The sequence below is a fragment of the Helicoverpa armigera genome, chromosome 15 (genome assembly GCF_030705265.1).
Source record: "Helicoverpa armigera isolate CAAS_96S chromosome 15, ASM3070526v1, whole genome shotgun sequence".
Lineage (NCBI taxonomy): Eukaryota > Metazoa > Arthropoda > Insecta > Lepidoptera > Noctuidae > Helicoverpa > Helicoverpa armigera.
In genome coordinates this window covers 4,894,943-4,918,336 of record NC_087134.1, presented here as the reverse complement: position 1 = coordinate 4,918,336, position 23,394 = coordinate 4,894,943, and the positions used below count along the sequence as shown (strand labels likewise).

Below are 23,394 nucleotides of genomic sequence, written 5' to 3'. Positions count from 1 at the left end.
AAAGATATACGAATCTTAGTATGCATATTCTTCTTCTTATTAATATTGTTCTTCTGTAGAAGAACACGATTTCAAATGATTTTGATAGTAATTTTTTGGTGACTGTGGTGTGATACATGTATGTATGAAGCACTATGTATGTATGAATAGCGCCACTTGTGTAGAAATTTTTTGTTAAATAAAAGTAGTTTTAGAACTCCTTATAGAAAATCCTATGACAGTGAAGACCATTTCCTTTCTAAAATATCCCAAAATAAACCAGTAGACTGACATACAGTCCAAACCAAAATGAAGTATTTTCTTTTTCACAGACAACTGTTAAATTGATATCGCTCTAAAAGACAGATTATTGTATTTATTTGTTTAAATAATCCAAGGCCATATTAATAGACATGTTTGGCAGACAACCGAAGTAGCTCTTATATAATAACCGATTTTATTAATAAATTTCTGTATTCTACTTACGTATGTCTTTTTTATGTCTGTCAAACAAAAAAGACTAGCGACAAACGGGTCTTAAATTGCGCTTAGGGCGATTTAATATAGCTGGTCTTATTAGCAAGCTAAGTAGACGTTTTGACAGTTTACATCGTTGAAGAAAAACGACTAAGCACAGAACATGAAACTTGAAATATTTTTTGTATTTAGTAATCCACAAATAGATCTGGCGCATGTAAAGTAAAGGGACGGTCAGACTTATTGCCTAAAATCCCATGTTCATTCTGGAGCCCTTTGTATTCCAAGCCCGTGGCCTATACATCAGGACAATCCCGCAAGCTATACTCACATGACTAATATAAGGTATTATATAAACACATCAGATATACTCACAATAATTACTCCATTTCGGCTATCTCTAGACATATCAGGGACAATATTCCATATTCTGTTGTTTTCATAGTACCGTTAAAACGTTTAATTAATCAGATTAAAAATAGATTACCGGTGACAACCGGAATTGAAAAACTTGATGTTTACTTTATTATTCTGTTTTATCCCAGAGTCAAGTCTGAAATCTGAAAGCGCTAGTCATGGAAAGGGATATCAGGTGGTCTGAGTTACTATGTTGAGTAAGTTAGAAAGTTCTCGACCCAGAGAGAGATATCGCCTTCAAACTACTAAGATTATAAAGTCCTTCAAGACCTTCATAAGATCCAACAAGGAATTGAAAATTTGTTTACACGCGTTGAAGTTAAAATTACATTCCAAATAATAATAATTCTCAAAGCATTAAGTTCTAGTTTTTTCGTGTTGTTGATGGTTTGTTGCGATGCCAGTTATCTCACATAAAAATAGTTATCGCTGTCGAATCAATTCGACAACGTTCGTTATTTTTTTTCTGAGGGGGCAAAAAAGATCGAGAATGGCTGAAGCCTGTTCCAAGGAGGTTTTTTTCTTTTTTCAACAACTCTTTTGACGCACACAGGGAACTCGTGACGCAAGATATTTATTATCTTTATTTTGATGTGGGATGACCAATTGCATTCAACGATTATCATCTTGTTTTGAAGTTGGGATCATTCGCTTGCCTAAGTGCGATTTATATTTAGATCTTTTGAGTTTATTTACGCTCTAGCGCTTATTTTTGTAGCAGTGGGATGTCTCAGGCTAAAATTAGAATGGATTCGCCGTAAAAACCAATGGCTTGTTTGTGTTTTAAGTAGTTAATAATAAATCATTAAGTTAAAAATAGATGCTCTTTCTGACCAGACTGTAAATATATCATTAGGAAAATACAAGTATTAATATTAATGTTACCTATTCATTCGAGGTCTTTAAAGGATTTTTTGTGGAGTGTACTGCTGGCTACAATTTGAAAATTTTATGCAAATGTTCAAGTTAGATGAACATACAAATGGCAAATATTTCGTCATTATAATGTAGTTTTTGGTTTTTAGAAACATTACAAAACCAAGGACACTTACATAAAACTGTGTTGCTAGGTCGCCATTTTGATTGACGTATTGTTTAAATTATTATCAACATGCGCATGAAAACTTGTCACAGAAATGAAGGTTTTTAAACATATTTTCAAAATATATAACTTACATTTTGGTAAAACATAGTACATAAACCTTACTTTAGTTCTTTTACCTTAAATGTGACCTTAATCAAATATTGAAGCCAAACTACCAGAAAAAAAACACATCTTATATTCCAAATTATTTATTTGTAGGCACACTACAAGCTAAGTTTTGATATTTGACTATATTCGTTCAATGTCCAATTATCCACCAAGCTTCCAACATTCTCTAATCATCAGCGGCAAGGAAAGACTCATAGTTCTTCTCATATATGCTGTCAGGGTCGTATTTAGCGAGGAGTTGCTTCCAGTAGTCCAGCTCGTTAGCTCTGATGTGCTTGACTACCTTCCTCGACGCCTTCCTTTGTTTCTGAGTACATTTCGTGCACGAAGTCTGGAGAGCGTCTTTGATGTGGGCTGGAAAATGAAATAATTTTGGATTGAACGTTTTTTCTAAATGAGAGTGCCCCTGGGAAACTACTTTCTATTGCCGAATAAAGTATGGGCTCAAAAATAGCATAATTCAGATGATAATCTTCACACAACAAAACAATAATTTCCCCTATAACCTCTATATAGTTTCAGTATAAATAATGGGATTAGTAGAGACAATCAAAAATCTTGTATCATGCCACATTACTCACAATTAAATATCACATCAATAATAGTAATTTTGCTTCAAAGATCTCCAAAGAGAACGAATCCTGTCTTAAATGTTAGTAAGTTATTAAAACCACAGATAACGGACAAATCTTTCCATTCAAATTAAACAAAAATAACTGCATTTTATATAATTTTATATCATCTGTCTATATATTTAGATATATCTATGTAAAATAAAATAATTTTCTAAATGCAATCAATGACTCATATGTATAAACAAAACACTAATTCTATATGCACAATTAAATTACGAGATTAACGTCATCTGCCCACGTCAATCAGCTTACTGTTGCCAATCGCGTGATCAGACCAAGTTCATGGAAATTAATGTCATGTGTAAATAAATGGTGATGTTTGTCTGTTTGTAAACTACATATTGTATTTCTCGTGTTATGTAAAAGGTTAATAAGGTAACAAATTAACGATAAGTTGATATTGAAGCACGTTGCACAAAGCAGTTGAAGTGATAATCAAATAACTCAATATGTTTGTATATGGGATGGGTTCACATCAATAGTGCAATGGGTAGGAATCAAACTCACAACCTCTCGATCCATAAGTCCTTTCACATTACTACTTTTCATTTATTTTATCAAAAGTATCAGGCCTGTCACGTAAATAATGAGGCCAATGCATTTATTTTAGACATCGTAGGCTTATACGCGATTTTCGGAACAATAAATACAGAAAAAGAGCAATAAAAAATGGTGCAGGTGAAGCCAGGAGTAGTACCTAGTTAATGAATAAACAATAACAATATACAGTAAACAATGTAGGTAGGTAGTTTTCCGTACCTTCAAGGTGTTGAAATTTTACTCGTGCTTCACGGAAGGTTCTCATTTTTTGCTCGTCAAAAGTAAAAAAATATGATTTTGACTCATCAACATTGTACGTCATCTGTTTCATTATTTTTGTAGTTTTAGTTCGTTTTATTTCGAATTTATTTATAATCTTAATCGCTTAGAACACTCAATTTGTTTGGTGGTCCTACTAATATTGTAAATGCGAAAGTTTATAAAGATATGTTTGTCACTCGAATAACGAACACAACTGACTTCGATTAACCTTTCTATATGTATAGTTTTTACATCTAAATGGCACATAAATTGATTAGTTTATTTTCGTGTATGGGAAATACTTTCCTCACAGCGTGGGTTAATCCGCAAGGACCAGATATATGACTTTATAGCATGTAAATATAGTGAACAGTCATATTATTTTGTGACTTTGATTTTGTGTCATTATTCACATCACACTTATTTAATTAAATAAAAATATAGTGCGTTTTACTCCCTTTCTATGAATGTAATTTCCAATAAGTATTCACGAGAATGCTACATACATATGCCAATAGAAAACATAATAAAAAAAGCATCCATACCTTTAAGTTCCCTTCCTTCAGGGGTACATCTTCCCTGTTCCAGCACGCACTTGATGTACGGAACCAGCAGCTTCCTATTCTCAATGATTTCATCAATATTGATGTTGTCGTACCTATCCGTGTAGGTTTCGGCAACCGCGAACGCCGCCAGAGTAACCACGAGAGCAACCACTTGAAACTTCATCCTGGAATATTTGTAAATATCTTCTAAAATACTAAAGATAGAAGAACTAAAGAAATAACGGCTGTGTTGTCAACTCTCTTTATATAAAATGATAGAATTTTCTTACATTTTCGTCGTTTTATAAGTATTGGGTTTATTACTTTACATATTTATGACTTGATATTCGCCTTTTGCCCTGTACTTAGTTTCAAAATGATTTATTCTACGGACATACTATGACGCAACGTTTTGAGTATATTTTGCATACAATTTCCCTTTTATTTTATAGTAGGTATATTAAAGGCCAATATTTTAAAAACGTCACGTATTTTTTGTATAAAGAAGCTCTCGTGATTATCCTTGTGAGCAAAAAAATCTATTAGCAGACGTAAGATTAAACATGCACTGGGTTATTTTTCTAATTAAGAAGCTCACATACAACATAATACACATAATCATATTAACAAAAAATTGATTAATAACTCAATCGAATAGAATCAATAATAAAAATACCTGCTTTTTTATCCGATTAATGAACAAACTCTTCTATGAAAGAGTATCTAAAGACACTGATGATCTGATTAAAATCGATTACTTTTATAGGAATGATTAAAACGATTACACGCGGAAAATGTCTACCCATTGTTGTGGTAATTATGTAAAACACTCCATTTGCAACTCTACTATAATTAGTGTCTTTTATTACCTGTGTCACAATTGAAAATATACATAAAAAGTCTAGGTAAGATGCTAGTGATGACTCAAGCCGCAAAGGTTCCGTTTCTGAAACAAGTTTTGCACACATAAATTAAATCTGGGGAAAAACTATTGCATGGCTGTGGTACCCAAATAAATAAAAAATTAAAGGAGTGAGATTCCATCTATTTGTATAAAAAAGTAATAAGTACCTAGCCTAGTCTAAGGAATAATATATTAGTATGGTGTATACTTATGGTCAAAATCTTCCAGCCTTGGGGAGTTGTCTAGCAGAGAGCGTCTCTTGAAGGACACTATGACGTCAAGGCGGTTTTAGTCTATCCTATCTTAACAGCTGGGTACCGCATCCAGGTATACCCGATAAGTTAACAATAGCTCCCCATCATTGTACCAAAGCCTTCATAACTAACTTGCTGGCTACTTACACTGGGGGCGAAATGTGCTCAGCTACCTAAACACAGTTTTTTTTTGTTTTACCATGTTTCTGCAAATCAGGATACATTATTATTATCATATTACTTACTTACTTACTTCCGTTGGCTCTACAACCCTTTGTGGGTCTTGGCCTCCTCTACAATCATCCTCCAGTTATCACGAAGCTTGGCTGTTCTTTTCCAGTTGGTAAACTTTCCCATCTTTCTAAGGTCTTCTTCAATGCAGTCGCTCCAACGTTTCTTAGGCCTCCCTCTTGGTCTTTTTTGTTGCGGCTTCAAGTACCTGGGATCGATGCTGAACTCCCAAAACAAAACAGAGGAAGAGATAAAGGGTAGATTAGTCGCTGGAAACAAATGTTTCTACTCGTGTGCTAAACTCTTAGCGCATAAGCTGCTCAGTATAAGATCTAAACTGACCATCTACCGTACCATCATCAGACCTGTTGTGACTTATGGATGCGAAACATGGACCTTAACCCAAAGAGATGAGCTGAAACTTGCAGTGTTCGAGAGAAAAGTGTTGCGCAAAATCTATGGACCAGTGCGAGAGCAAGATGGTCGGTATCGTCAACGCATGAACCACGAACTGGACGCACTTATTGGGCAGGAAACCATCATCAGGTTTTGCAAGTCACAGAGGCTGAGATGGGCGGGCCACCTTGAAAGAATGCCGGATACAAGGGCCACAAAAATAATGACGAGGTGGACGCCGCAACAAAAAAGACCAAGAGGGAGGCCTAAGAAACGTTATTATCATATTATATCAAGATAAAAGTAGGTATGTTCTGATACATGCATTATTATCTCATAAAAAAATATCGTAGGTACGTTTGTACAAAACGTAAACAAGATGTAAGTACCTATATGTTTTTGATGACGCTATCCTCTTTCTGCGAATTCGAAAAATTGGTGGTAAACAGAAAAAAAAGTTACGAGTATTTTGTGATTCTATGGTATTTATACCGTGATTTATTCATTAAACTTTATGGTTACCATGAACAATAACAAGCCGTTTAACTAATAGTTATACTTCTTGGTCAATTTGCTTCATATGGATGCTGCTAACGTTATTGTTTCACAATTTTATAACGTTTTATTGTCAAAGTGATTAGTAATAAATTATTGCTAGTACCCATTATAGTAATTATTTATTACTGTTATTAGAATTTATCTACTATTCATAAAATTCTTCTGCTGAAATCATTTAAATAAAAAAATAAGTTAAATAAAAACATAATGGCGAGAAATTAAACAAAGATCTATATTTTTTAATAACTTTTCTTATTTTGAATTTTTATTGTATACCTTCTGAGGGATACATTAGATTACACATTTCATTCACTTACTTCCAACATTCTTCGGTATTTAATTTCACTAATTACTCAAAATAATTTTAACTTGGTTATTATCAATAGCAATTCACTCATAAGCGTTATTATACTATTGCAGTTATGTAAGTGGTAGCTAAAATATACATATTTTTAGTCAATCTTTTGTTCTTAATAAGACCAATGAGTAGTCAACTACTTACTAAATAAACTAAACTAAATTCAAATTAATGGTATATCTTTGGATCTGAAATTATTTGTTGAATAAAACAGTTGAATGGTGCCTGATCATGTAGCTATTTCTGCGATGCTTAATGAACGCATTTCTTATTGATCAGAGTAGGCGATTGTTATCTATAAATATTCCAGTGAATGCCAAGAGCAATGAATTGTATACTCATTACATTTCATAAATATTTATTAAAAGGAGAGAAATTGTCTAAAAATGTAAGCATTCAAGCCAAAATTTGTATAGTGTAAACGCGTCAAGAAAACCTATGACGCCTGTGGTATTTTGTTAGCAATAACTAAACGCATGCGTTGAAGTCGTTTATATAGGGAAACTGATATCAACCACAGTTTTTTCCATGGACAAACATTGATTTGTTTTACACGTACTGCGTATTTACTGGTATTCCTTCTATATTATTAAATAAGTAGTTTATAGGTCTTAACATCTTTGGCACTCGTTACGGGTTGTCAGAAACCATAAACCAGCCTTACCAAGGGGTATCGAGTCGCCAAGAAAACTGGACTAGGGATGTCAGTTACGCAGTCATTCTATGTACAACACTGGTACTCAGCGGCTTGTGGTGAGACTGGAAGCCAACTTTTATGTAGTTGGAAAAAGATAGGCTGATGAAAAGGCACACCTCTATTTACCTTTAGAAAGTCTTCATAAATAATTCTACTTATGTAGTTGTATTCTTATGTATAACTAGATGGCGCTGTCACTACGGTACAATATATCGTAAGGCATGAAGGATCCTCGTTCAATGTTATATTTTCAAGCAAGTGTAGGTGTTTGTCCAAGAGATGGCATTGGTAAGGATTGTAAAATAAATATTGAATTTAAAGACTTATTCGATTTCGTTTGCAATCTTATTATAATATTGTCTTTTATTAGCTTTTTTAGGGTTCCGTAGCCAAAATGGCAAAAACGGAACCCTAATGCCTGTAGCACACCTCCGCTGCGAAACCCAAAAGGCGAAACCGCCATAGTTTCGCTGTGAGTTGTGAGTTGTTGGGCGGCGAAACAATAGCGAAATTCCCTGCTCTAACGTACAAAACTGACTATGACGTTGTCTCCTTCTAACATGATTTCGCTCATTTGCTTAGGCGCCGTCTACATCTCCGCCCGTTGTTCGCCATTTTGGAGCGGTTCCGCGTGTATCTCGGACGCGTCTGTAGCAATCGACAATTTTTATGAGCGAAATAGGAATCAACTGTTCTAGTTTTAGGTTTCGCTCTGTTTCGCCATAATAGTTTCGCGTAAGTGTAGTACTGTTGCACAGCGAAACTCACGGAGCGGTTTCGCAGTTGTTGTTTCGCAGCGGAGGTGTGCTACAGGCATTATAGTTTCGTCATGTCCGTCTGTCCGTCTGTCCGTCTGTCCGTCTGTCACAGCCGATTTACTCGGAAACTATAAGTACTACAGTGATGAAATTTGATGGGAATATGTGTTGTATGAACCGCTACAAAAATATGACACTAAATAGTAAAAAAAAGAATTGGGGGTGGGGCCCCCCATACATGTAACTGAGGGATGAAATTTTTTTTTTCGATGTACATACCCGTGTGGGGTATCAATGGAAAGGTCTTTTAAAATGATATAAAGTTTTCTAAAAAACATTTTTCTTAAAGTGAACGGTTTTTGAGATATCAGCTCTCAAAGTCGTAAAAAGTATGTCCCCCCCCTCTATTTTTATAACTACGGGGTATAAAATTCTAAAAAAAATAGAGGTGATGCATGCTAATTAATTCTTTCAACGATTTTTGGTTTGATCAAAGTATCTCTTATAGTTTTTGAGATAGGTTGATTTAACTGTAATTTACGGAACCCTTCGTGCACGAGTCCGACTCGCACTTGGCCGGTTTTTAAGTTTATTGTTTTTCATTTATTCAATTCTTGTTTTTTGTACAGTAGGTATAGAGGACCACCAAAAACCGAATTACATTATGTCGATTTTCACCACTATTTGCATACGTATTTTCAAGGGTATAATTAAAGTATGCTCTTCAAAAATCGACTCTTACTAAACTTTCGTTGATTTGAAAGTACATAGAAAATTAAAAAATAATAAATACAAAATGAATTTCTTTGGTTTATTAAACAATAAACAAATAAGACAAATAAAGTTCATGACAAAATAAATACAAAGTATATCACAATTTTCAGCACAGTACAAAAAAAAGAAGAATAACAACGAATTAAAAAATAATGAGTAAAAGTAGTAGGAAAATTGAGCAATTTGAGATAGCTCAGACAAAATTTGGGCAAACGATCAAGTTGATCGTATGACATCAAATGATCGCGTGACCGAAATCTATCTCAGCTAGCTTATGTTTAATTTGGTGGGTTTATTCGGGGATCTGGATGCCATTGGCTCTTGCGCGGTCTTCGTACTTCTTCCTCCAGTCTCCCTTGGGGTCGTACTTGGCAGCCAGCTCACGCCAGATGTCCAGTTCGTTCTTGATCAGGTGCTCAATGACCTTGTAGGCACCCTTCTCTTGCGCTTCTGTGCATTTTGAGCAGCCGGTCTCGATGGCGTCTTGCAGATGTTCTGGAAAAATTTAATGGTTTTTGTGAATATTCTACATTGAGAAACTGTATAACGAAATAAAATTAGATGGACACGAATAATGATATATGAAAGACTAGCTGTTTTTTGAGATATTACCCAAGTCTCGGATAAGAAAAGGGTCCACGTTTCTCGGGGATAGTCTAGCAGCAAAATGTGAAAGGATTTTTCAAATCGTTCAGAAGAGCCTTAACAAACAAAATGTTTGTTCTTCATTATATTGTTGTTTAAAAGTGTACATATACGCATAAGCATATCTACATTAGTTGTGCAGTATGTGTTTAATTTGCTTTCTCATTTGCAATACTAAAACCATTTCATCCTTTGATATTCACCGACTAAGTACACACGACAAAATAAACATACTGTATAACATTTTCCCTGTAGTACATGAACGGAAGTGTATCGTCAAACAGACGTGACAAGCATTCATAATAACGAGCACATCACGTTTCCTTACCAGTTGTCCTCATCCTTTGATTTCCTATTGTCTTAGTTATAATTCGATGCAAACAATGTTAGTCACTCATGTCAAAACAAAAGAAGTTTGACGTCTTAGTAAAATGAAGATCGAAATAGGTGACGTTATTTTTGCGAGCCATATTATTTCCTGTAATACTTCGAGGACAGTATTCGACTTTCATTTTATCTATATACCGAAATTCATTAAATTCTAAACATTCATGCATTTCACTAAGTATAGTAGGAATAGTAAGCGAATAAACTCACGTTGGCCTTTAAAACACTAGGTCTTTACCTATTACACACAATTGTATATTAGCTAGAAGGAGCTCGTGGCAAGGTAGCATTTGCACGGGTCAAAAAATCATTTAATTAGGTTAAGCAACGCTTTCCGTCGATGGGTGACAATTTAATCTAACATGATATAACAGGATTGAGGAGGTCATAATGCAGTCGCACCAAGGAAAGACTATCTCAGCTGCATCCAGTGCGATTGGAAGTCGACCCCAATATACTTGGGAAAAGGCAAGATTGATGACTGAATACATAGGTGCATAATGGGTACATACAGTCATTTAGGATAGGTATTACATACATTAGAAGCAAAACTGTGACCAGTAACACTACAAAGTAGTTTCAAATTATGATTACCGAGATAACCACAGTGCAATGTGATGTCGCAAAAAGAAAATTGACAGTCACCGGTACGGTCGCGAACAAAACTAAATTATACAGGTATGAAGAAGGTACAAAAACCCAACTTTTGAATAGTCATAGGGTTACTGTACTTCTCAATGATAGTAAGTTAATAAGTGCGTTGTTTGTATCACGCCTTGACTTGAAGTTAATTGCTCTCATTCATACAATCACGTGCACAAATCAGGGGTCGGCTTCCAGTGTAACCGGATTCAGCTGAGTACCAGTGTTTTACAAGGAGCGACTGCCCTATCTGACCTCCTCAACCCGGACGACCCGATACCCCCTGGTTAGATTGGCGTCAGAGTTACTGGGTAACCGGGTGACTGCCAAGGATGATCAAAGACAGCCGGGACCTACAGTTTAACGTGCCATCCGAAACACTATGATATAGTTAAAAGTACATTCAGCCAAAGTCGACATTTTAAGTAAAAATTTTTATTTTTATTCTAAAACTTGATTTTTAAGTATCTTCACCTTGTTCTACATTTTTGTAAATAACTGAGGTTTTCAGTAATGTTATTGCGATATGCAATCTTGTACCCATCATTAATTTAAAATGAGCTATTTCACAACGTGTATCTAAAACGTTGCCAAAGAGTATCCTTCTAATTCGATATTTCGAGGTGCACCAATAACCTTCATTATATTTATTTCGCAGTAATTATATGACATACATTTTCAGAATGGGAGATACTGAAACAGTGAAAAGGCATGGAACTAGCTTATTTATAGCTTAGCAGCTGATAACATGAAGGCTATCAGGAGAGTATCTTCCTCAAATATTTAATACTGCCCTCCTTAACAAAAATGATCGACAGTCATTTATTTAAACGTCAAATACCAGACTCTACCTAATAAAATCAACCTTACATCTCCTAACATAAGGTCAAAAATTCAACACTAACCTTTAAGCTCCTTGCCCTCAGGACTGCACTTTCCCCTCTCCATAACACAGTTGACGTAAGCAAGCAGCAGTCGTTTGTTTTCCAGGATTTCGTCCAGATTGATATTGTCATATTTGTCCGTATACTTGTCATCGGCTAGGGCGACCGCCGCAAATAGGCACAGTACTAGCAGGACTTTCATGGTGCACTGGAATTGGTAAGAGATAGGATGAGTAAAGGTGTTTGATGATGTAGACCTATAGTAGGCCTGATGGTAATTTCGGAGGTGATAGGGAATTCAATCCAACTTTTTAGACGGTCTTATACCGGGGTAGATATGATGGGGCCTGTGGGTCAGGGTATGAAATTAGGCCAGTTGTGGAATACTGCTTAGAAGCTTAAGAAAAACTAATGAATGACTACTAATGAAAACTAATGAAATTTACGAGCCTACCATAAACTAAAAATATAAACAAAATTTAAACTAGGTGTAGTAAGTAAAAAAGTATTTCTTATAAAACAGAAACATGCAATGCACCAAATATTGACCTATAAACTTTTAGACATAACTTCATGAAAGGAGATTCACTAATAAACCTATTCTTGATAAAAAAAAATACGTTTTTAAATAAAATGCATCTTAAAAGTGCACAAATATATGCGTGTGACCTACCGTTTGTTCGTCTAGTAAACAGTAAACGCAAGAAACCGAATGACTTATGATGTCGGTCGTAATCATATGCCTCTATATATACCAGGCCGCGGTGTGCTTAAAACATCTAATTTGCCCCTGGTTGGCTCATTATTTTATCTGTCTTCGATGCATAACTTTGTTGTTATACAGGCTGTTCCATTTTCTGTGGTTACGTTTCGACTCACGTTAGGAAGACGGGTGATGAATTTTAATTTCATTTACTTGAATTGGTTTTCTTGTGATTGAAAGTTTGATATCATGATGACTATTGCATGAGATATTTTTTTTGCTTAATATACAGAATACCAAACATATAATTTAAATCATATATTTATTATTCATTCTACTTAATAAGTAAACAAGTTCAATAAAATGTGCAGGTTCTGCCATCCTGCAGTGAAACAAATATACGAGTAGGTATGTCCTATATAAAGTCACAGATATGCTAAATGACTAATGATACATGCATCGAGAAAGGCATACATCAGTGAAATGAGAGCACTTTGATTTCACAACTTTTTATCCGGACTCAATGTAGTGTTGCATTTAATATACGACTTATTTGCATAACTTAATGCTATACTTAAGTATAAATCATCAGTCAATTTAAATTATAAATTATTTTTTTATAAACATTTATAAATTGCTATTTTAGTTTCAAACCGTCGCGTCGCATCAATCACAGTGATGGATTAGGACTAAAATCCTAAAAAACTTAAATGGTGGTACAAATAGAAAGTATCAGTAATATTTGCACTTGCTTGCATAATCTCATCCTAGAAATATATATTTGTTTTACTAGTTAGTACATTTATTTAAAGTTTGCTTACTCATCGTACATTACATTACACGTTGCGTCCTAATATTTAAATGGATAATAATGTTTATGATACTATGGTAAACAGCGATCAGCTGAGTATCAAAAATAAAAGTAATAAACGCACAGAGTAATACTTACATACTTACTTTGTAACAAGGAAGATAATTTATATAAGAATAGGTTTAAAAGACTAAGTTACTCATTCATGCTAATAACCTAAGCCAACAGAATACTAATTTCAGATCATCGATGTTGTTTAATTCATAAATGTATCAGTTCACATCATTTTCCCTATTAGCAAATTGTGAATTACTGAATACTATTAATTTTACTTCCATTAACTTCAACCATAGCTAGCTATGTTTAAATTATGTTACTAAAAATATTATCGTAATTTATCAACCCATAATTATGAATAAAACACTACATACCTATAAATACCATTAATTTTATCTATACTATATAAAAAAGAGGTTTTTGTTTGTTCGCTTCTAAAGGCTGCAAAACTAATCAATCGATTAAAAAATTATTTGACTTTTAAATGTTACATTATTTTATCTGGATACCAGCAGTAGTTCAAACGAGACGTGGATAAAACCGCAGGAAAACAGCTACTAAGCTGTAAGGTTAAAACGAATGTATCGCGGTTTTGTAGCACGCTGTATACAAAATATACGTTAAGGGGAAACACTCGCGGGTCTTCCGTTTATACACCAGTCAGCTACCCTTGAAACTACATGCATTGTTTACTATAGTTTTGTATATGTTTCTGTTTATTTACCATCACGGTTAGCCATAAATATCTTCAATCAACAAGCAGATAAACATAAAATGTGATGGAAAGGTCATGGTTCTGTCATTGTATAAATCACACATTTAAATATGTTATTCAAAATCAATTTTGTGTAAGAAAATATTTGTGGGAAGGATAACTTTAAAAAATATATTTTTTTTATATAAAAATCATGTCAATATTTTGCAATGATAACGCTTATTTCTTCCTCTATCCTCGTCGCTTAAAAAAACTATTTACAACAGTAGGTAACTTAGTTCGCTTCAAAGCAGTCAAAAAGACATTAACCTCAAAATTGCCCAAATTACAATTTTGCCACTGCATTTTTATACGTAGAACAATCTTTAGTCACTTCTATCACCTTCCTTTCAATATTTAGTAAAGTTTGCATGTATGTCTAAAAATTTCTCAGAAAGAACTGCATAATATGTATGTAAATATTACATCTATTACACAGTAAAGCTAAGAAGCTCGATGTATGTTAATAACCTCACAGTAAATAGAAAACATAAATAAAAGCTCGTCGACAAGATAAGTAATTCTCTGTAAATGTTACTATGTTAATATTATGTTACTTAGAACTTAGTGCATAAATAAACATATACTTTATGAGGCCATGTGTGCTAGGTAAAATAATTAGGTGGTCGAAGTGCACGTCAATACAACTTTCTTCTAAAAACACTCGTGATTATCTTCCATCAATAGTCTTTTTAAAAAGCTCGTGCGATACATATCTTCAATAATCTACAACATAAAGATAAATCTTAATAACATAAACAAAACGTGAATCATAGCGTCAAAGGTTCACACATTAATTCGTTCTAAGTTCATTTTAAAACAAAACATATCATTAACTTTACTAAAGAATGCAATACGCTATTGTTTACAATACTTAACTTCTTACATCTTGTTTAATACGGTACATACGTATCTACGTAGATATCTTAGTAGGAAAAAACCAAACGTAAAATCTGACGAAGGTAATATTTTATAGAACATAAATAATACTAAGATGAATAAACGAGTGCAAGGCCACTAGGCTATTATGAGGTTTGCGTATAAAATCAGTTTGTGGTTAATCTTATTAATATTGCATGAGTTCAGCTAATATAGACGATATAGCTATATCGTCTACGAGAGCTCTCGTAAGTAGCTTTGCCGCTCTGAAAATATATGATCAAAAATACTGTGCTTGTGCCTGACTTCGGAAAAGCAAAGTGACATTGCCTGTTGGATGCATCTAAAAAATACTGCAGCCCCTTGCAGTATGAAAATACGGACAGGACCCCTGCAACAAACAGATTGCAACTGAAGCCAAATAAAGTTTTCACCAATATTTTTGTGTACTTTTAATATGGATTGTATAACTGTTTAACTTTGAAAATACCTTTAGATCAATTTGATAAAGTTACTTTGGACTTTGAAATTATAATTTAGTCACAATCTTTGCATCTTAATAACTTCGGACTTTGGATTTTACATTTCTATACATCTTCAACTCTAATGCTTATAATATTCGCCTTAACAAAGTTCCACTTGAACTAATATCATAATCCTCGGGTCAGACGCCAGCTGAATGTGGCAGAAGCAACGAGCATGGCGCGACCTTCACGCATACATTGAGTGACTTCATTTGCCACCTCGTCAGCTCTGGTTAGTTCAACCCATTTGCCTTTAGAAGACACTAGAAGTTTATGATGCAGTTTTACTCTACCTTCATATGTCATCAGGCAATTTTGCCTGCTAAGGTTCCAAGTATCGTTAGCACGAAGTACGAGCAAGATCATGAACACTGGCAAAAGACATAGTAAACACATAATGGCGTTCACGGCCGATTCGGCCGCAGCGGCTGTTCTCATTTTAAGGAGATCAGCCAGCTGCGCAGGACATATTATAGTGCACGAGCATTTGCGCAGACACAGATGATCCCTATTCCTTCACTCTCATAAACCGATGGGACGGTAATCCGACACGACCAGAAAGAGATCAGGCATCTCTCCGATGCAGTGGTGTATCAATTACCAACTTCCAGACTACGGGCTGCTTTGTGAAAGTTTTAACAAAACCCACAAAGCGATTTCGGCCCGACCCGGGAATCGAACCCGAGACCTCGAGCACAGCAGCGACAAGTAAAGAAATCGGAATTAACTAAAGGGGTTTCATACATTGACGGGAGGTTCCATCTCTTATGCTAAGATTGCTATTCTAGACAGTCATACATCTAATAGTTGAAAATGTCATAACCTATCTTGAACTCAGGATCAAAGTTTTACACAAAGCCTTAAATGAAATTGCGTAAATAGCTATTCATAAATCCTTGATAGTCAAGCTGGAGTTAGATCTATTGTTCGAAATAGCAATGTGCAAGACTGAAGTTAAAGGCCAAGCAACCAAAGTCTAAAAATAAACATTATTACCGGTAGAATGAGTTCTAACCTAGTGCAGTACATATATGGTATGTTAATATATCCTAACGAAATCCGCACCGATATAATGGAAAAATGTGATTGTCAGTTTGTTTGTTACGGTTGCAAGGTGATACTGGTAGCTTGATAGAAATTAGTAGGTGGGTAGAGTAAAAGATACCTATTGATCTATTCCTCTAGGCAAGTATTCTAAATAAATTATGGAAAGGCGATGTTTGTAACTGGAAAGACCGTTTCAATTGTGAGTCAACTTCAAAACAGTATGGGAAAGAAAGACATATTGCGTCAACGAAAAATAAATTCAGAAATTATGATAATAATGGACAGGCTTTTAAGGCAATTTTAGGTTACGACAAGTAACGTTCGAGTTGAGGAAAAAACTATAGATAAGAGCTTAATATAAAAATAAATTATGTTCACACAGGGCTTTACGTGTGACGTACGTACATATGTTACCAGAAATCCCAATGTTTCCATTCCGAGGTGAACTACATGTAAAAAATATGGCAAAGGAAAATTTTCAACCAAAGCTTTTTGCATAATAGCAGCTACCTAACCTACTTTATTTTATTTTTGTCGTTCCATATTCCGCTTAAATCTTAAGGAGGTACTTAAAAGTTTACTTTTTTGCTCTTTTTATAATATGTAGGAATTTCAATTTATTTCATCTAGTGTAACTATAACTAATCAAAAATAGAATAACAATTACATTAAATTAATCTACAATACCGAACCCAGGAAATAAGTAATTATGGTTTTAATATTTTTTTCACATTACATGTAAAACTTTTTTCATAACCATGAAGTTGATTTTGCTAAATATGTGCATGCGTAGTTAATTAAAATGAGTAAATAATGGAAAAAATATAATATAGTTAAGTACATCAATTCGTGTGGACAGCATTTTATGAACACTGAATATTACTACTAATTATACTACAAGTTGAAGACAGGAAAACTTTGTGGACCTGAAAACTCTTAAAAAGTCCTACTTTCATAAATAAATGCATTATTTGTAAAAGATGGAAAACATATAGCTAAAGATATGACACGAGTACCTATATAGTGTGACGTACATAATTATTCGTTGACAAGGCTGACATTTGTTAGGATTTACCGAGACATAATCACACAAATTATTCACTTAGCTGGGCTGTCACGGAGGCTTTGACCTGCGTTAGCGCTGAAAATAAGGCTAATACCTACATACGTCCAACCTATTAACGCAAACCTTTGAGGCATGGCATACGTAAAGGTCGTAGAAATTGAGCTTTACCTACTTAATTGACACAGTACTACAGTTACAGTACACAAAAAAAGTCGTGGTGGCCTAGTGGGTAAAGGACCAACCTCTCAAGTGTGAGGGCGCGGGTTCGATCCCAGGTCAGGCAAGTACCAATGCAACTTTTCTAAGTTTGTATGTACTTTCTAAGTATATCTTAGACACCATTGGCTGTGTTTCGGATGGCACGTTAAACTGTAGGTCCCGGCTGTCATTGAACATCCTTGGCAGTCGTTACGGGTAGTCAGAAGCCAGTAAGTCTGACACCAGTCTAACCAAGGGGTATCGGGTTGCCTGGGTAACTGGGTTGAGGAGGTCAGATAGGCAGTCGCTCCTTGTAAAGCACTGGTACTCAGCTGAATCCGGTTAGACTGGAAGCCGACCCCAACATGATTGGGAAAAGGCTCGGAGGATGATGGATGACACAGTACTACAGTTGATATGGATTGAATTAAAAAAATATGTTTATTATTTTGAAAAATACATATTTATGCGCGTATTTCCCAGCCCTGGTTTATAATCCCAAGTATGACGGTAATTCCTTATTTTGCATTCAAAAGGTTAACTAAAAAAAGGTTGCTATTTTTAATAAATAAATTTACCGAGTTCTATAAATAGACACAAAAAATACGAGTTTGTTACTAATTTTAGACTCAGTTCAGTCGGCATTTCGTAAGCTATAATTGTAGACCTTGCGGTTTTATCTTTATTAACAATGTTATGATCATTTTAAATAGCATAATGTATGAATAACATTTTATAAATCTAACCTTTGAATGAAAAAAATATTTTTTGTCTAGGTTTTTGTAAGCACTGCAATCCTTATACCATATCTTGCGGGTTTTGACAAAGATATAATCTAATACCTGAAGAAGGACATACTTAAGCTTTTTTTATCCAGGTGCGAGAAGTAGTTTCCTCGGGGAACAGCTAGTACTTTTAATTATGGAGATACCTATGTATACTTCTGCCTAACCCTTCATGAAAAACACATATCACGTTTGGTCACAGAACGGGAACTGGGTTGAGGAGGTCAGATAGGCAGCTGCTCCTTGTAGAATACTGGTACACAACTGCATCCAGTTAGACTGGAAGCCGACCTCAACATAGTAGGGAAAAGGTTAGCCAGATGATGATGTTTGGTCACAGAGAAAACAAATGATTTTTTTTTCTTGTTTTCTTTACATAACGCCTAGGAAAATCCAGCTATAGACACGTTAATTTGCTCTTGTTTGTTTACGCATAATTGCTGAATGCATGGCCTGTTTCCACGTCAGTTTAATAGCAAATATGTAAGTGATTGTCTAGGTGACTTCCGATGCCCTATTAATTATGTTCATATGTTATTTAGCTTTAGTATCTTTATATAAACACCAGTTTATTCCATCTGTCTGTCTATGTTTAGATATTTTGGTTAGAATTAGGTAATATAACATATTTTTGTGTTGCTATATACGATTTCAGCTTCTTTTTTTATGGGAAATCGCCAGATGACCCGCTGTGGGTGCAGCGTGAGGGAGTGACAGTCTTTTACTGACTGGCACTCACCATGTAACTCTTTTGAACAATCCGGCAGCCCTTGAATTTGTGCTTCTTTTCAGACTAGGTAATTAGGGTTTTTTGTAAGTAATGCATGTAATGTTTTACTGAAATGATAACATATCAAAGACATAAATACCCAATAAAAATGTATGTCTTCCACATAATAAGAATTATGTAAGTCACATATTACTACCATTATTCTAAGAACTTAATTGTTGAAGCCAGCCGTAATAGAGATATTAACATTCATATAAGATTCCTTGTAGTAATGAAGTTAATCATTTCTGCTATGTTTAAGTTAACGCCATCTGATGGGATTTCATTATGAAAATTACTTAGTCGATACCTGTTAGTGTCGGCCAATCGATTTCAATAACTATCGAGTATTTTTCCGTGGTCAACAGAGGTCGTTAATGTTGATAGCTTTTAGGTATAAGTAAAGGTTAAGACTGCCTGTACACAGATGAGAGCTACTGACGGTGCAGAGAATCCTTCTTTTAATTTTTTATGTTTGTACCTGATGGTGGTGGGTCAGCGTCAGCTTTATTTATCTTCCTCCTACACTTCGCTCGACATATCTGTTAGATACAGTGCGAATACACTCAGAAATATTGTATGCCTATAATTCTTCCCAAAGATTCTTATTAAAAAAAACTGCTACTTTTAACATCCGTAATTTGCACATGGTTAGTACAGGTACTGAAGGATTTACTAATTTTAAAAAGGATCGATGACATTTTTAACAATTTCAGTATTGGGTAAAACATATTTCAGGATGTTTCTAAGTAGGAAATGCTTAGGTACAATTGTGTCTTGATGAATCTATCTGAAAGTCGCCATTAATATTGGCGTATTCACAAACCAACGTGTTCTGTTACGTAAATGCGTGCTCATTAAGCAATTAAAACGCAGACCTGAGCGGAATAATTTCATTGTTTGTTTATCGCTTGCAAAAGGTAAACAGATGAACTGATTACGGTATTTCTTTGGTTCACGGAAGTCTTTGACATGTCTTTGTAGGCGTAAAGTACTGACTACTGGCAAAATAGGTATTATGGGGTATTTCCCAGTGGAGTTTTTCAGTGTCAGCGCGGAGACTGCCTAGCAACGAATTTATTCGTAGACCAGGGAGATATGCTGTCAAAATTAACAAATGTTGAATCAAGTAATTTATGGTTTGGATTACATGACAAGTTCTTTTTATCTTTAACTGGAAAAAATAGTATTAAGTTAGTCATTAGTCAAAATCTTTTGTTGGAAACCTTATGCCCTTCACATAAACCTATCTATACATCGATGAATATGAAAATAGCCTTTTGTCAATATAAATTCTCTTGTTAGTTATTTCACTAAATCCAGTTTATAACATTATTCAGTTATATTCATTCAATTTGTAATAATAATTAACAAACACTGAAAACTTGATCATTTGTCATCATCATTGGACCAGCATTTGCTCAACACTGAGCAGTTTGTCGTGCAAACAATAGCAACCACACGCCTGAACACGCGATAGTTAAGGACTCTTCATATTTAACTGCAGCGTCTTATTGCACGTAGGAGTTAAACCGTGCAAAAACTGAAAGAGGTTTGAACATTATGTTAAAGCCTTAATTTTGATTCAGAATTAAAGTAGGTAAATTGTTTTGTTGGTGAAAGCTTATGATGAAAGCGTACCTAAACGATCGATTGAATTTAATGAAATAAACTGATCAAAGTCAATTGGTGTCTTGTTGAAAAATTATGTAAAAATGTGTACTTCAGTTATTCAAACTTTATAATCGGAACGGTTCTCAGTATACATATGTTTTTGCGTCCAAAACAATATGGAAAAACCCATTTTTTCTTTTCTATTCAAGAATGGATGAGCCACTATGGGCTAAAAAACGAAAACGGATCGCTTTCATATCATCATATAGCTTAGGTAGTCCTGAAAACAGATTCATGCATTATAAAATAATACTACAACCGACATTACATTTTAAATTTTTTTAACCTGTCCGACTTACAAGTGTAAATTGCTTCTAACAAAGCCTGCGCCCGCGCATCGATCATGAACGCTTGTGCAACCGTCATCTGCCATTGTTAAACGCCTCTAGGATCATTTAGCATTCAATTCCTGGTTTGCACAAGCAAAGCTTATGTCAATATGATATGTTTTGCTTATGTGATAGACATTATGTAATTATTGTAGTTTCTCCATTATGACAACTTTATATACCTTTACCTATCTTGATAAATAAAAAATGCAAATGCTCAGGTTAGGTTCCTTATTCGGTTTAATTTTTTTTTCTGCAGGATTGACAATTGGGTATTTTGGCGTTTAATAGTTGGTGTAGGTGGACGAAGATCACTATTTTATGGATCCTTGAGAATGGTAGCTGACTCACAGGAGGACCCAGAATCCTAACCAGTTTGCCACAATAGGCGTTAATATGGTCCAATACAGACTGAACAAAAAAATATAATCAGGAAGAAGGTTCATTAAAATTACAATAATTTGCTGAACAGTAAAAACATTTGTAAGCTATTGAATTCATGATTGATTAAACAATTAGTTGAACACGAAACCAGCTTTAAATAGCAATGGCTTCGAAAGGAAGATGAACACGCCAACCACTTTGTTTCGCTAACTAAGAATAATGAGCACTCTGTTGAAATAATTAATTGATAATAAATAACCAATGGTGCGTAAATAAACTTGCCAATTTAATAATTATAATTTGAAGTTTACTATAGGATTTATTAAGAAATTAGATTGTGAGACAACTACGGAACCCCACACTTAGCATGGTCCGACTTGCTCTTGGTCGGTTTTATATGTTATTCACATTAGGTAGGTACACTTTGTTACTCTTGACCATACTTATTGCTGATGCTCCATTGAAAACTATCTATCTAGTTTAACCTTATGTATTACATTATGGATGAATCATAAAGGCAAATTTTAAAGGCAACTTTATAGGAAAATCAAAAATAAACGAATATTCAGCATAGAATTCGCAATAAGAAGGAATTACTAACATTGTTTAAAGACTTAATTGTTAACAGTATTTGGTAATGTTTGTTCCCAGTATACACTGAGTACTGGGAAAAATATTTTTGTTCAGTTCATGGTCGTATGTGCGAATCTGTAGGTATAACCTGAATACTTAGAGTACCCACACACTGAAGACTAAACAGTTGGCCCGATAGCTGGTATTTTTTTTTTAATTGTGAATTCAATCACAGTTTTTAGTCGGTCTGATACTGGCCAATTTGCCCGGGTAACTGGGTTGGTTGAGTAGGTCATATAGGCAATCGCTCTTAATAAAAACTGGTACTCAGTTGCACCCGTTTAGACTGGAAGCCGACCCCAACATAGTTGGGAAAAGTCTTGGGTGATGATGATATTGGCCAAATAGCTGATCGTTGCGTATTACTTCATTTACATTCAGACTTATAAGCCCGAACAAACCGTCGGCCGACTAAAAGTTTGCAGTGTGCTCTTATGTTTAACAAAGATGTAATTCTTCCTTGAAACTACTAGATTATTACACATTAATATATCATAGAGTATCTCTTACACCTAAGTACATACTACATCCCTTACAGGCAATAAGATTTCCATTATTGATGGCACTAGTTATGTGATGCAACAAGGACAGTTCTAGTTAAACCTGTTTAGTATATCTATGATTTCCATGTTATTTCTTTTGTTTGTTTTGTAAATGTCAATCAACTGGTAATTACTTTCTAAGATCCGTGTGAAGAAAAAATTGGTAACACCCGGATTACCCGGAGAACCTTCTCCGTTTTTTGGAAGTCGGTTAACACCTCATTTGAATAGCCAAGTTCATACTTGACACTAGATGTAGGTAAACTGGCATTTCAATTTAGGATATAAGCGGAAGTACTGAGTATGTTACTATACTTATAGCGCCTACAGAATCATGCCGAGAACCGAGATGCGTGAATGTGAGAGGCGTCTCTTCACCTTTTAAACGCTTTAGTCTGTCTTACCTTTCCCTTTCGGCTCTCGGACAACATTTATTTTTTTGTGGGATATCGTCAAATGGCCCCAATGTCCGTATCCCGATATGGGTGCAAAGTGAGGGAGTGTCAAACTCTTAATGACTAAAAGCCACCATATTCCTTCTTCGGCCCTTCTTGAGCCTTTTTGAGAGAGGGACGCGGAATTCCAGACAAGAATAAGGACGCTATTAGTATATTTATCATCATATATTTTTTATGATATTCATTATCTAAGAATAATTTAAACTTAATTAAATTCAATTTACAT

General features: G+C 34.7%; 1 protein-coding gene across 1 annotated transcript; it reads right to left on the bottom strand.

Annotated features, from left to right (window-relative positions):
• Positions 1 to 2,150: 2,150 nt before the first annotated feature.
• LOC110376358 (uncharacterized) lies at positions 2,151 to 12,364 on the bottom strand. The gene is made up of 6 exons (XM_064038253.1): positions 12,229 to 12,364; positions 11,577 to 11,763; positions 9,293 to 9,492; positions 5,494 to 5,681; positions 4,068 to 4,252; positions 2,151 to 2,440 (listed from the first exon to the last, which is right to left on the bottom strand). Exons 1-6 carry the CDS (start codon positions 12,292 to 12,294, stop codon positions 2,253 to 2,255), a joined length of 1,014 nt encoding a protein of 337 aa, XP_063894323.1. The 5' UTR covers positions 12,295 to 12,364; the 3' UTR covers positions 2,151 to 2,252.
• Between the last annotated feature and the right edge of the window lie 11,030 nt (positions 12,365 to 23,394).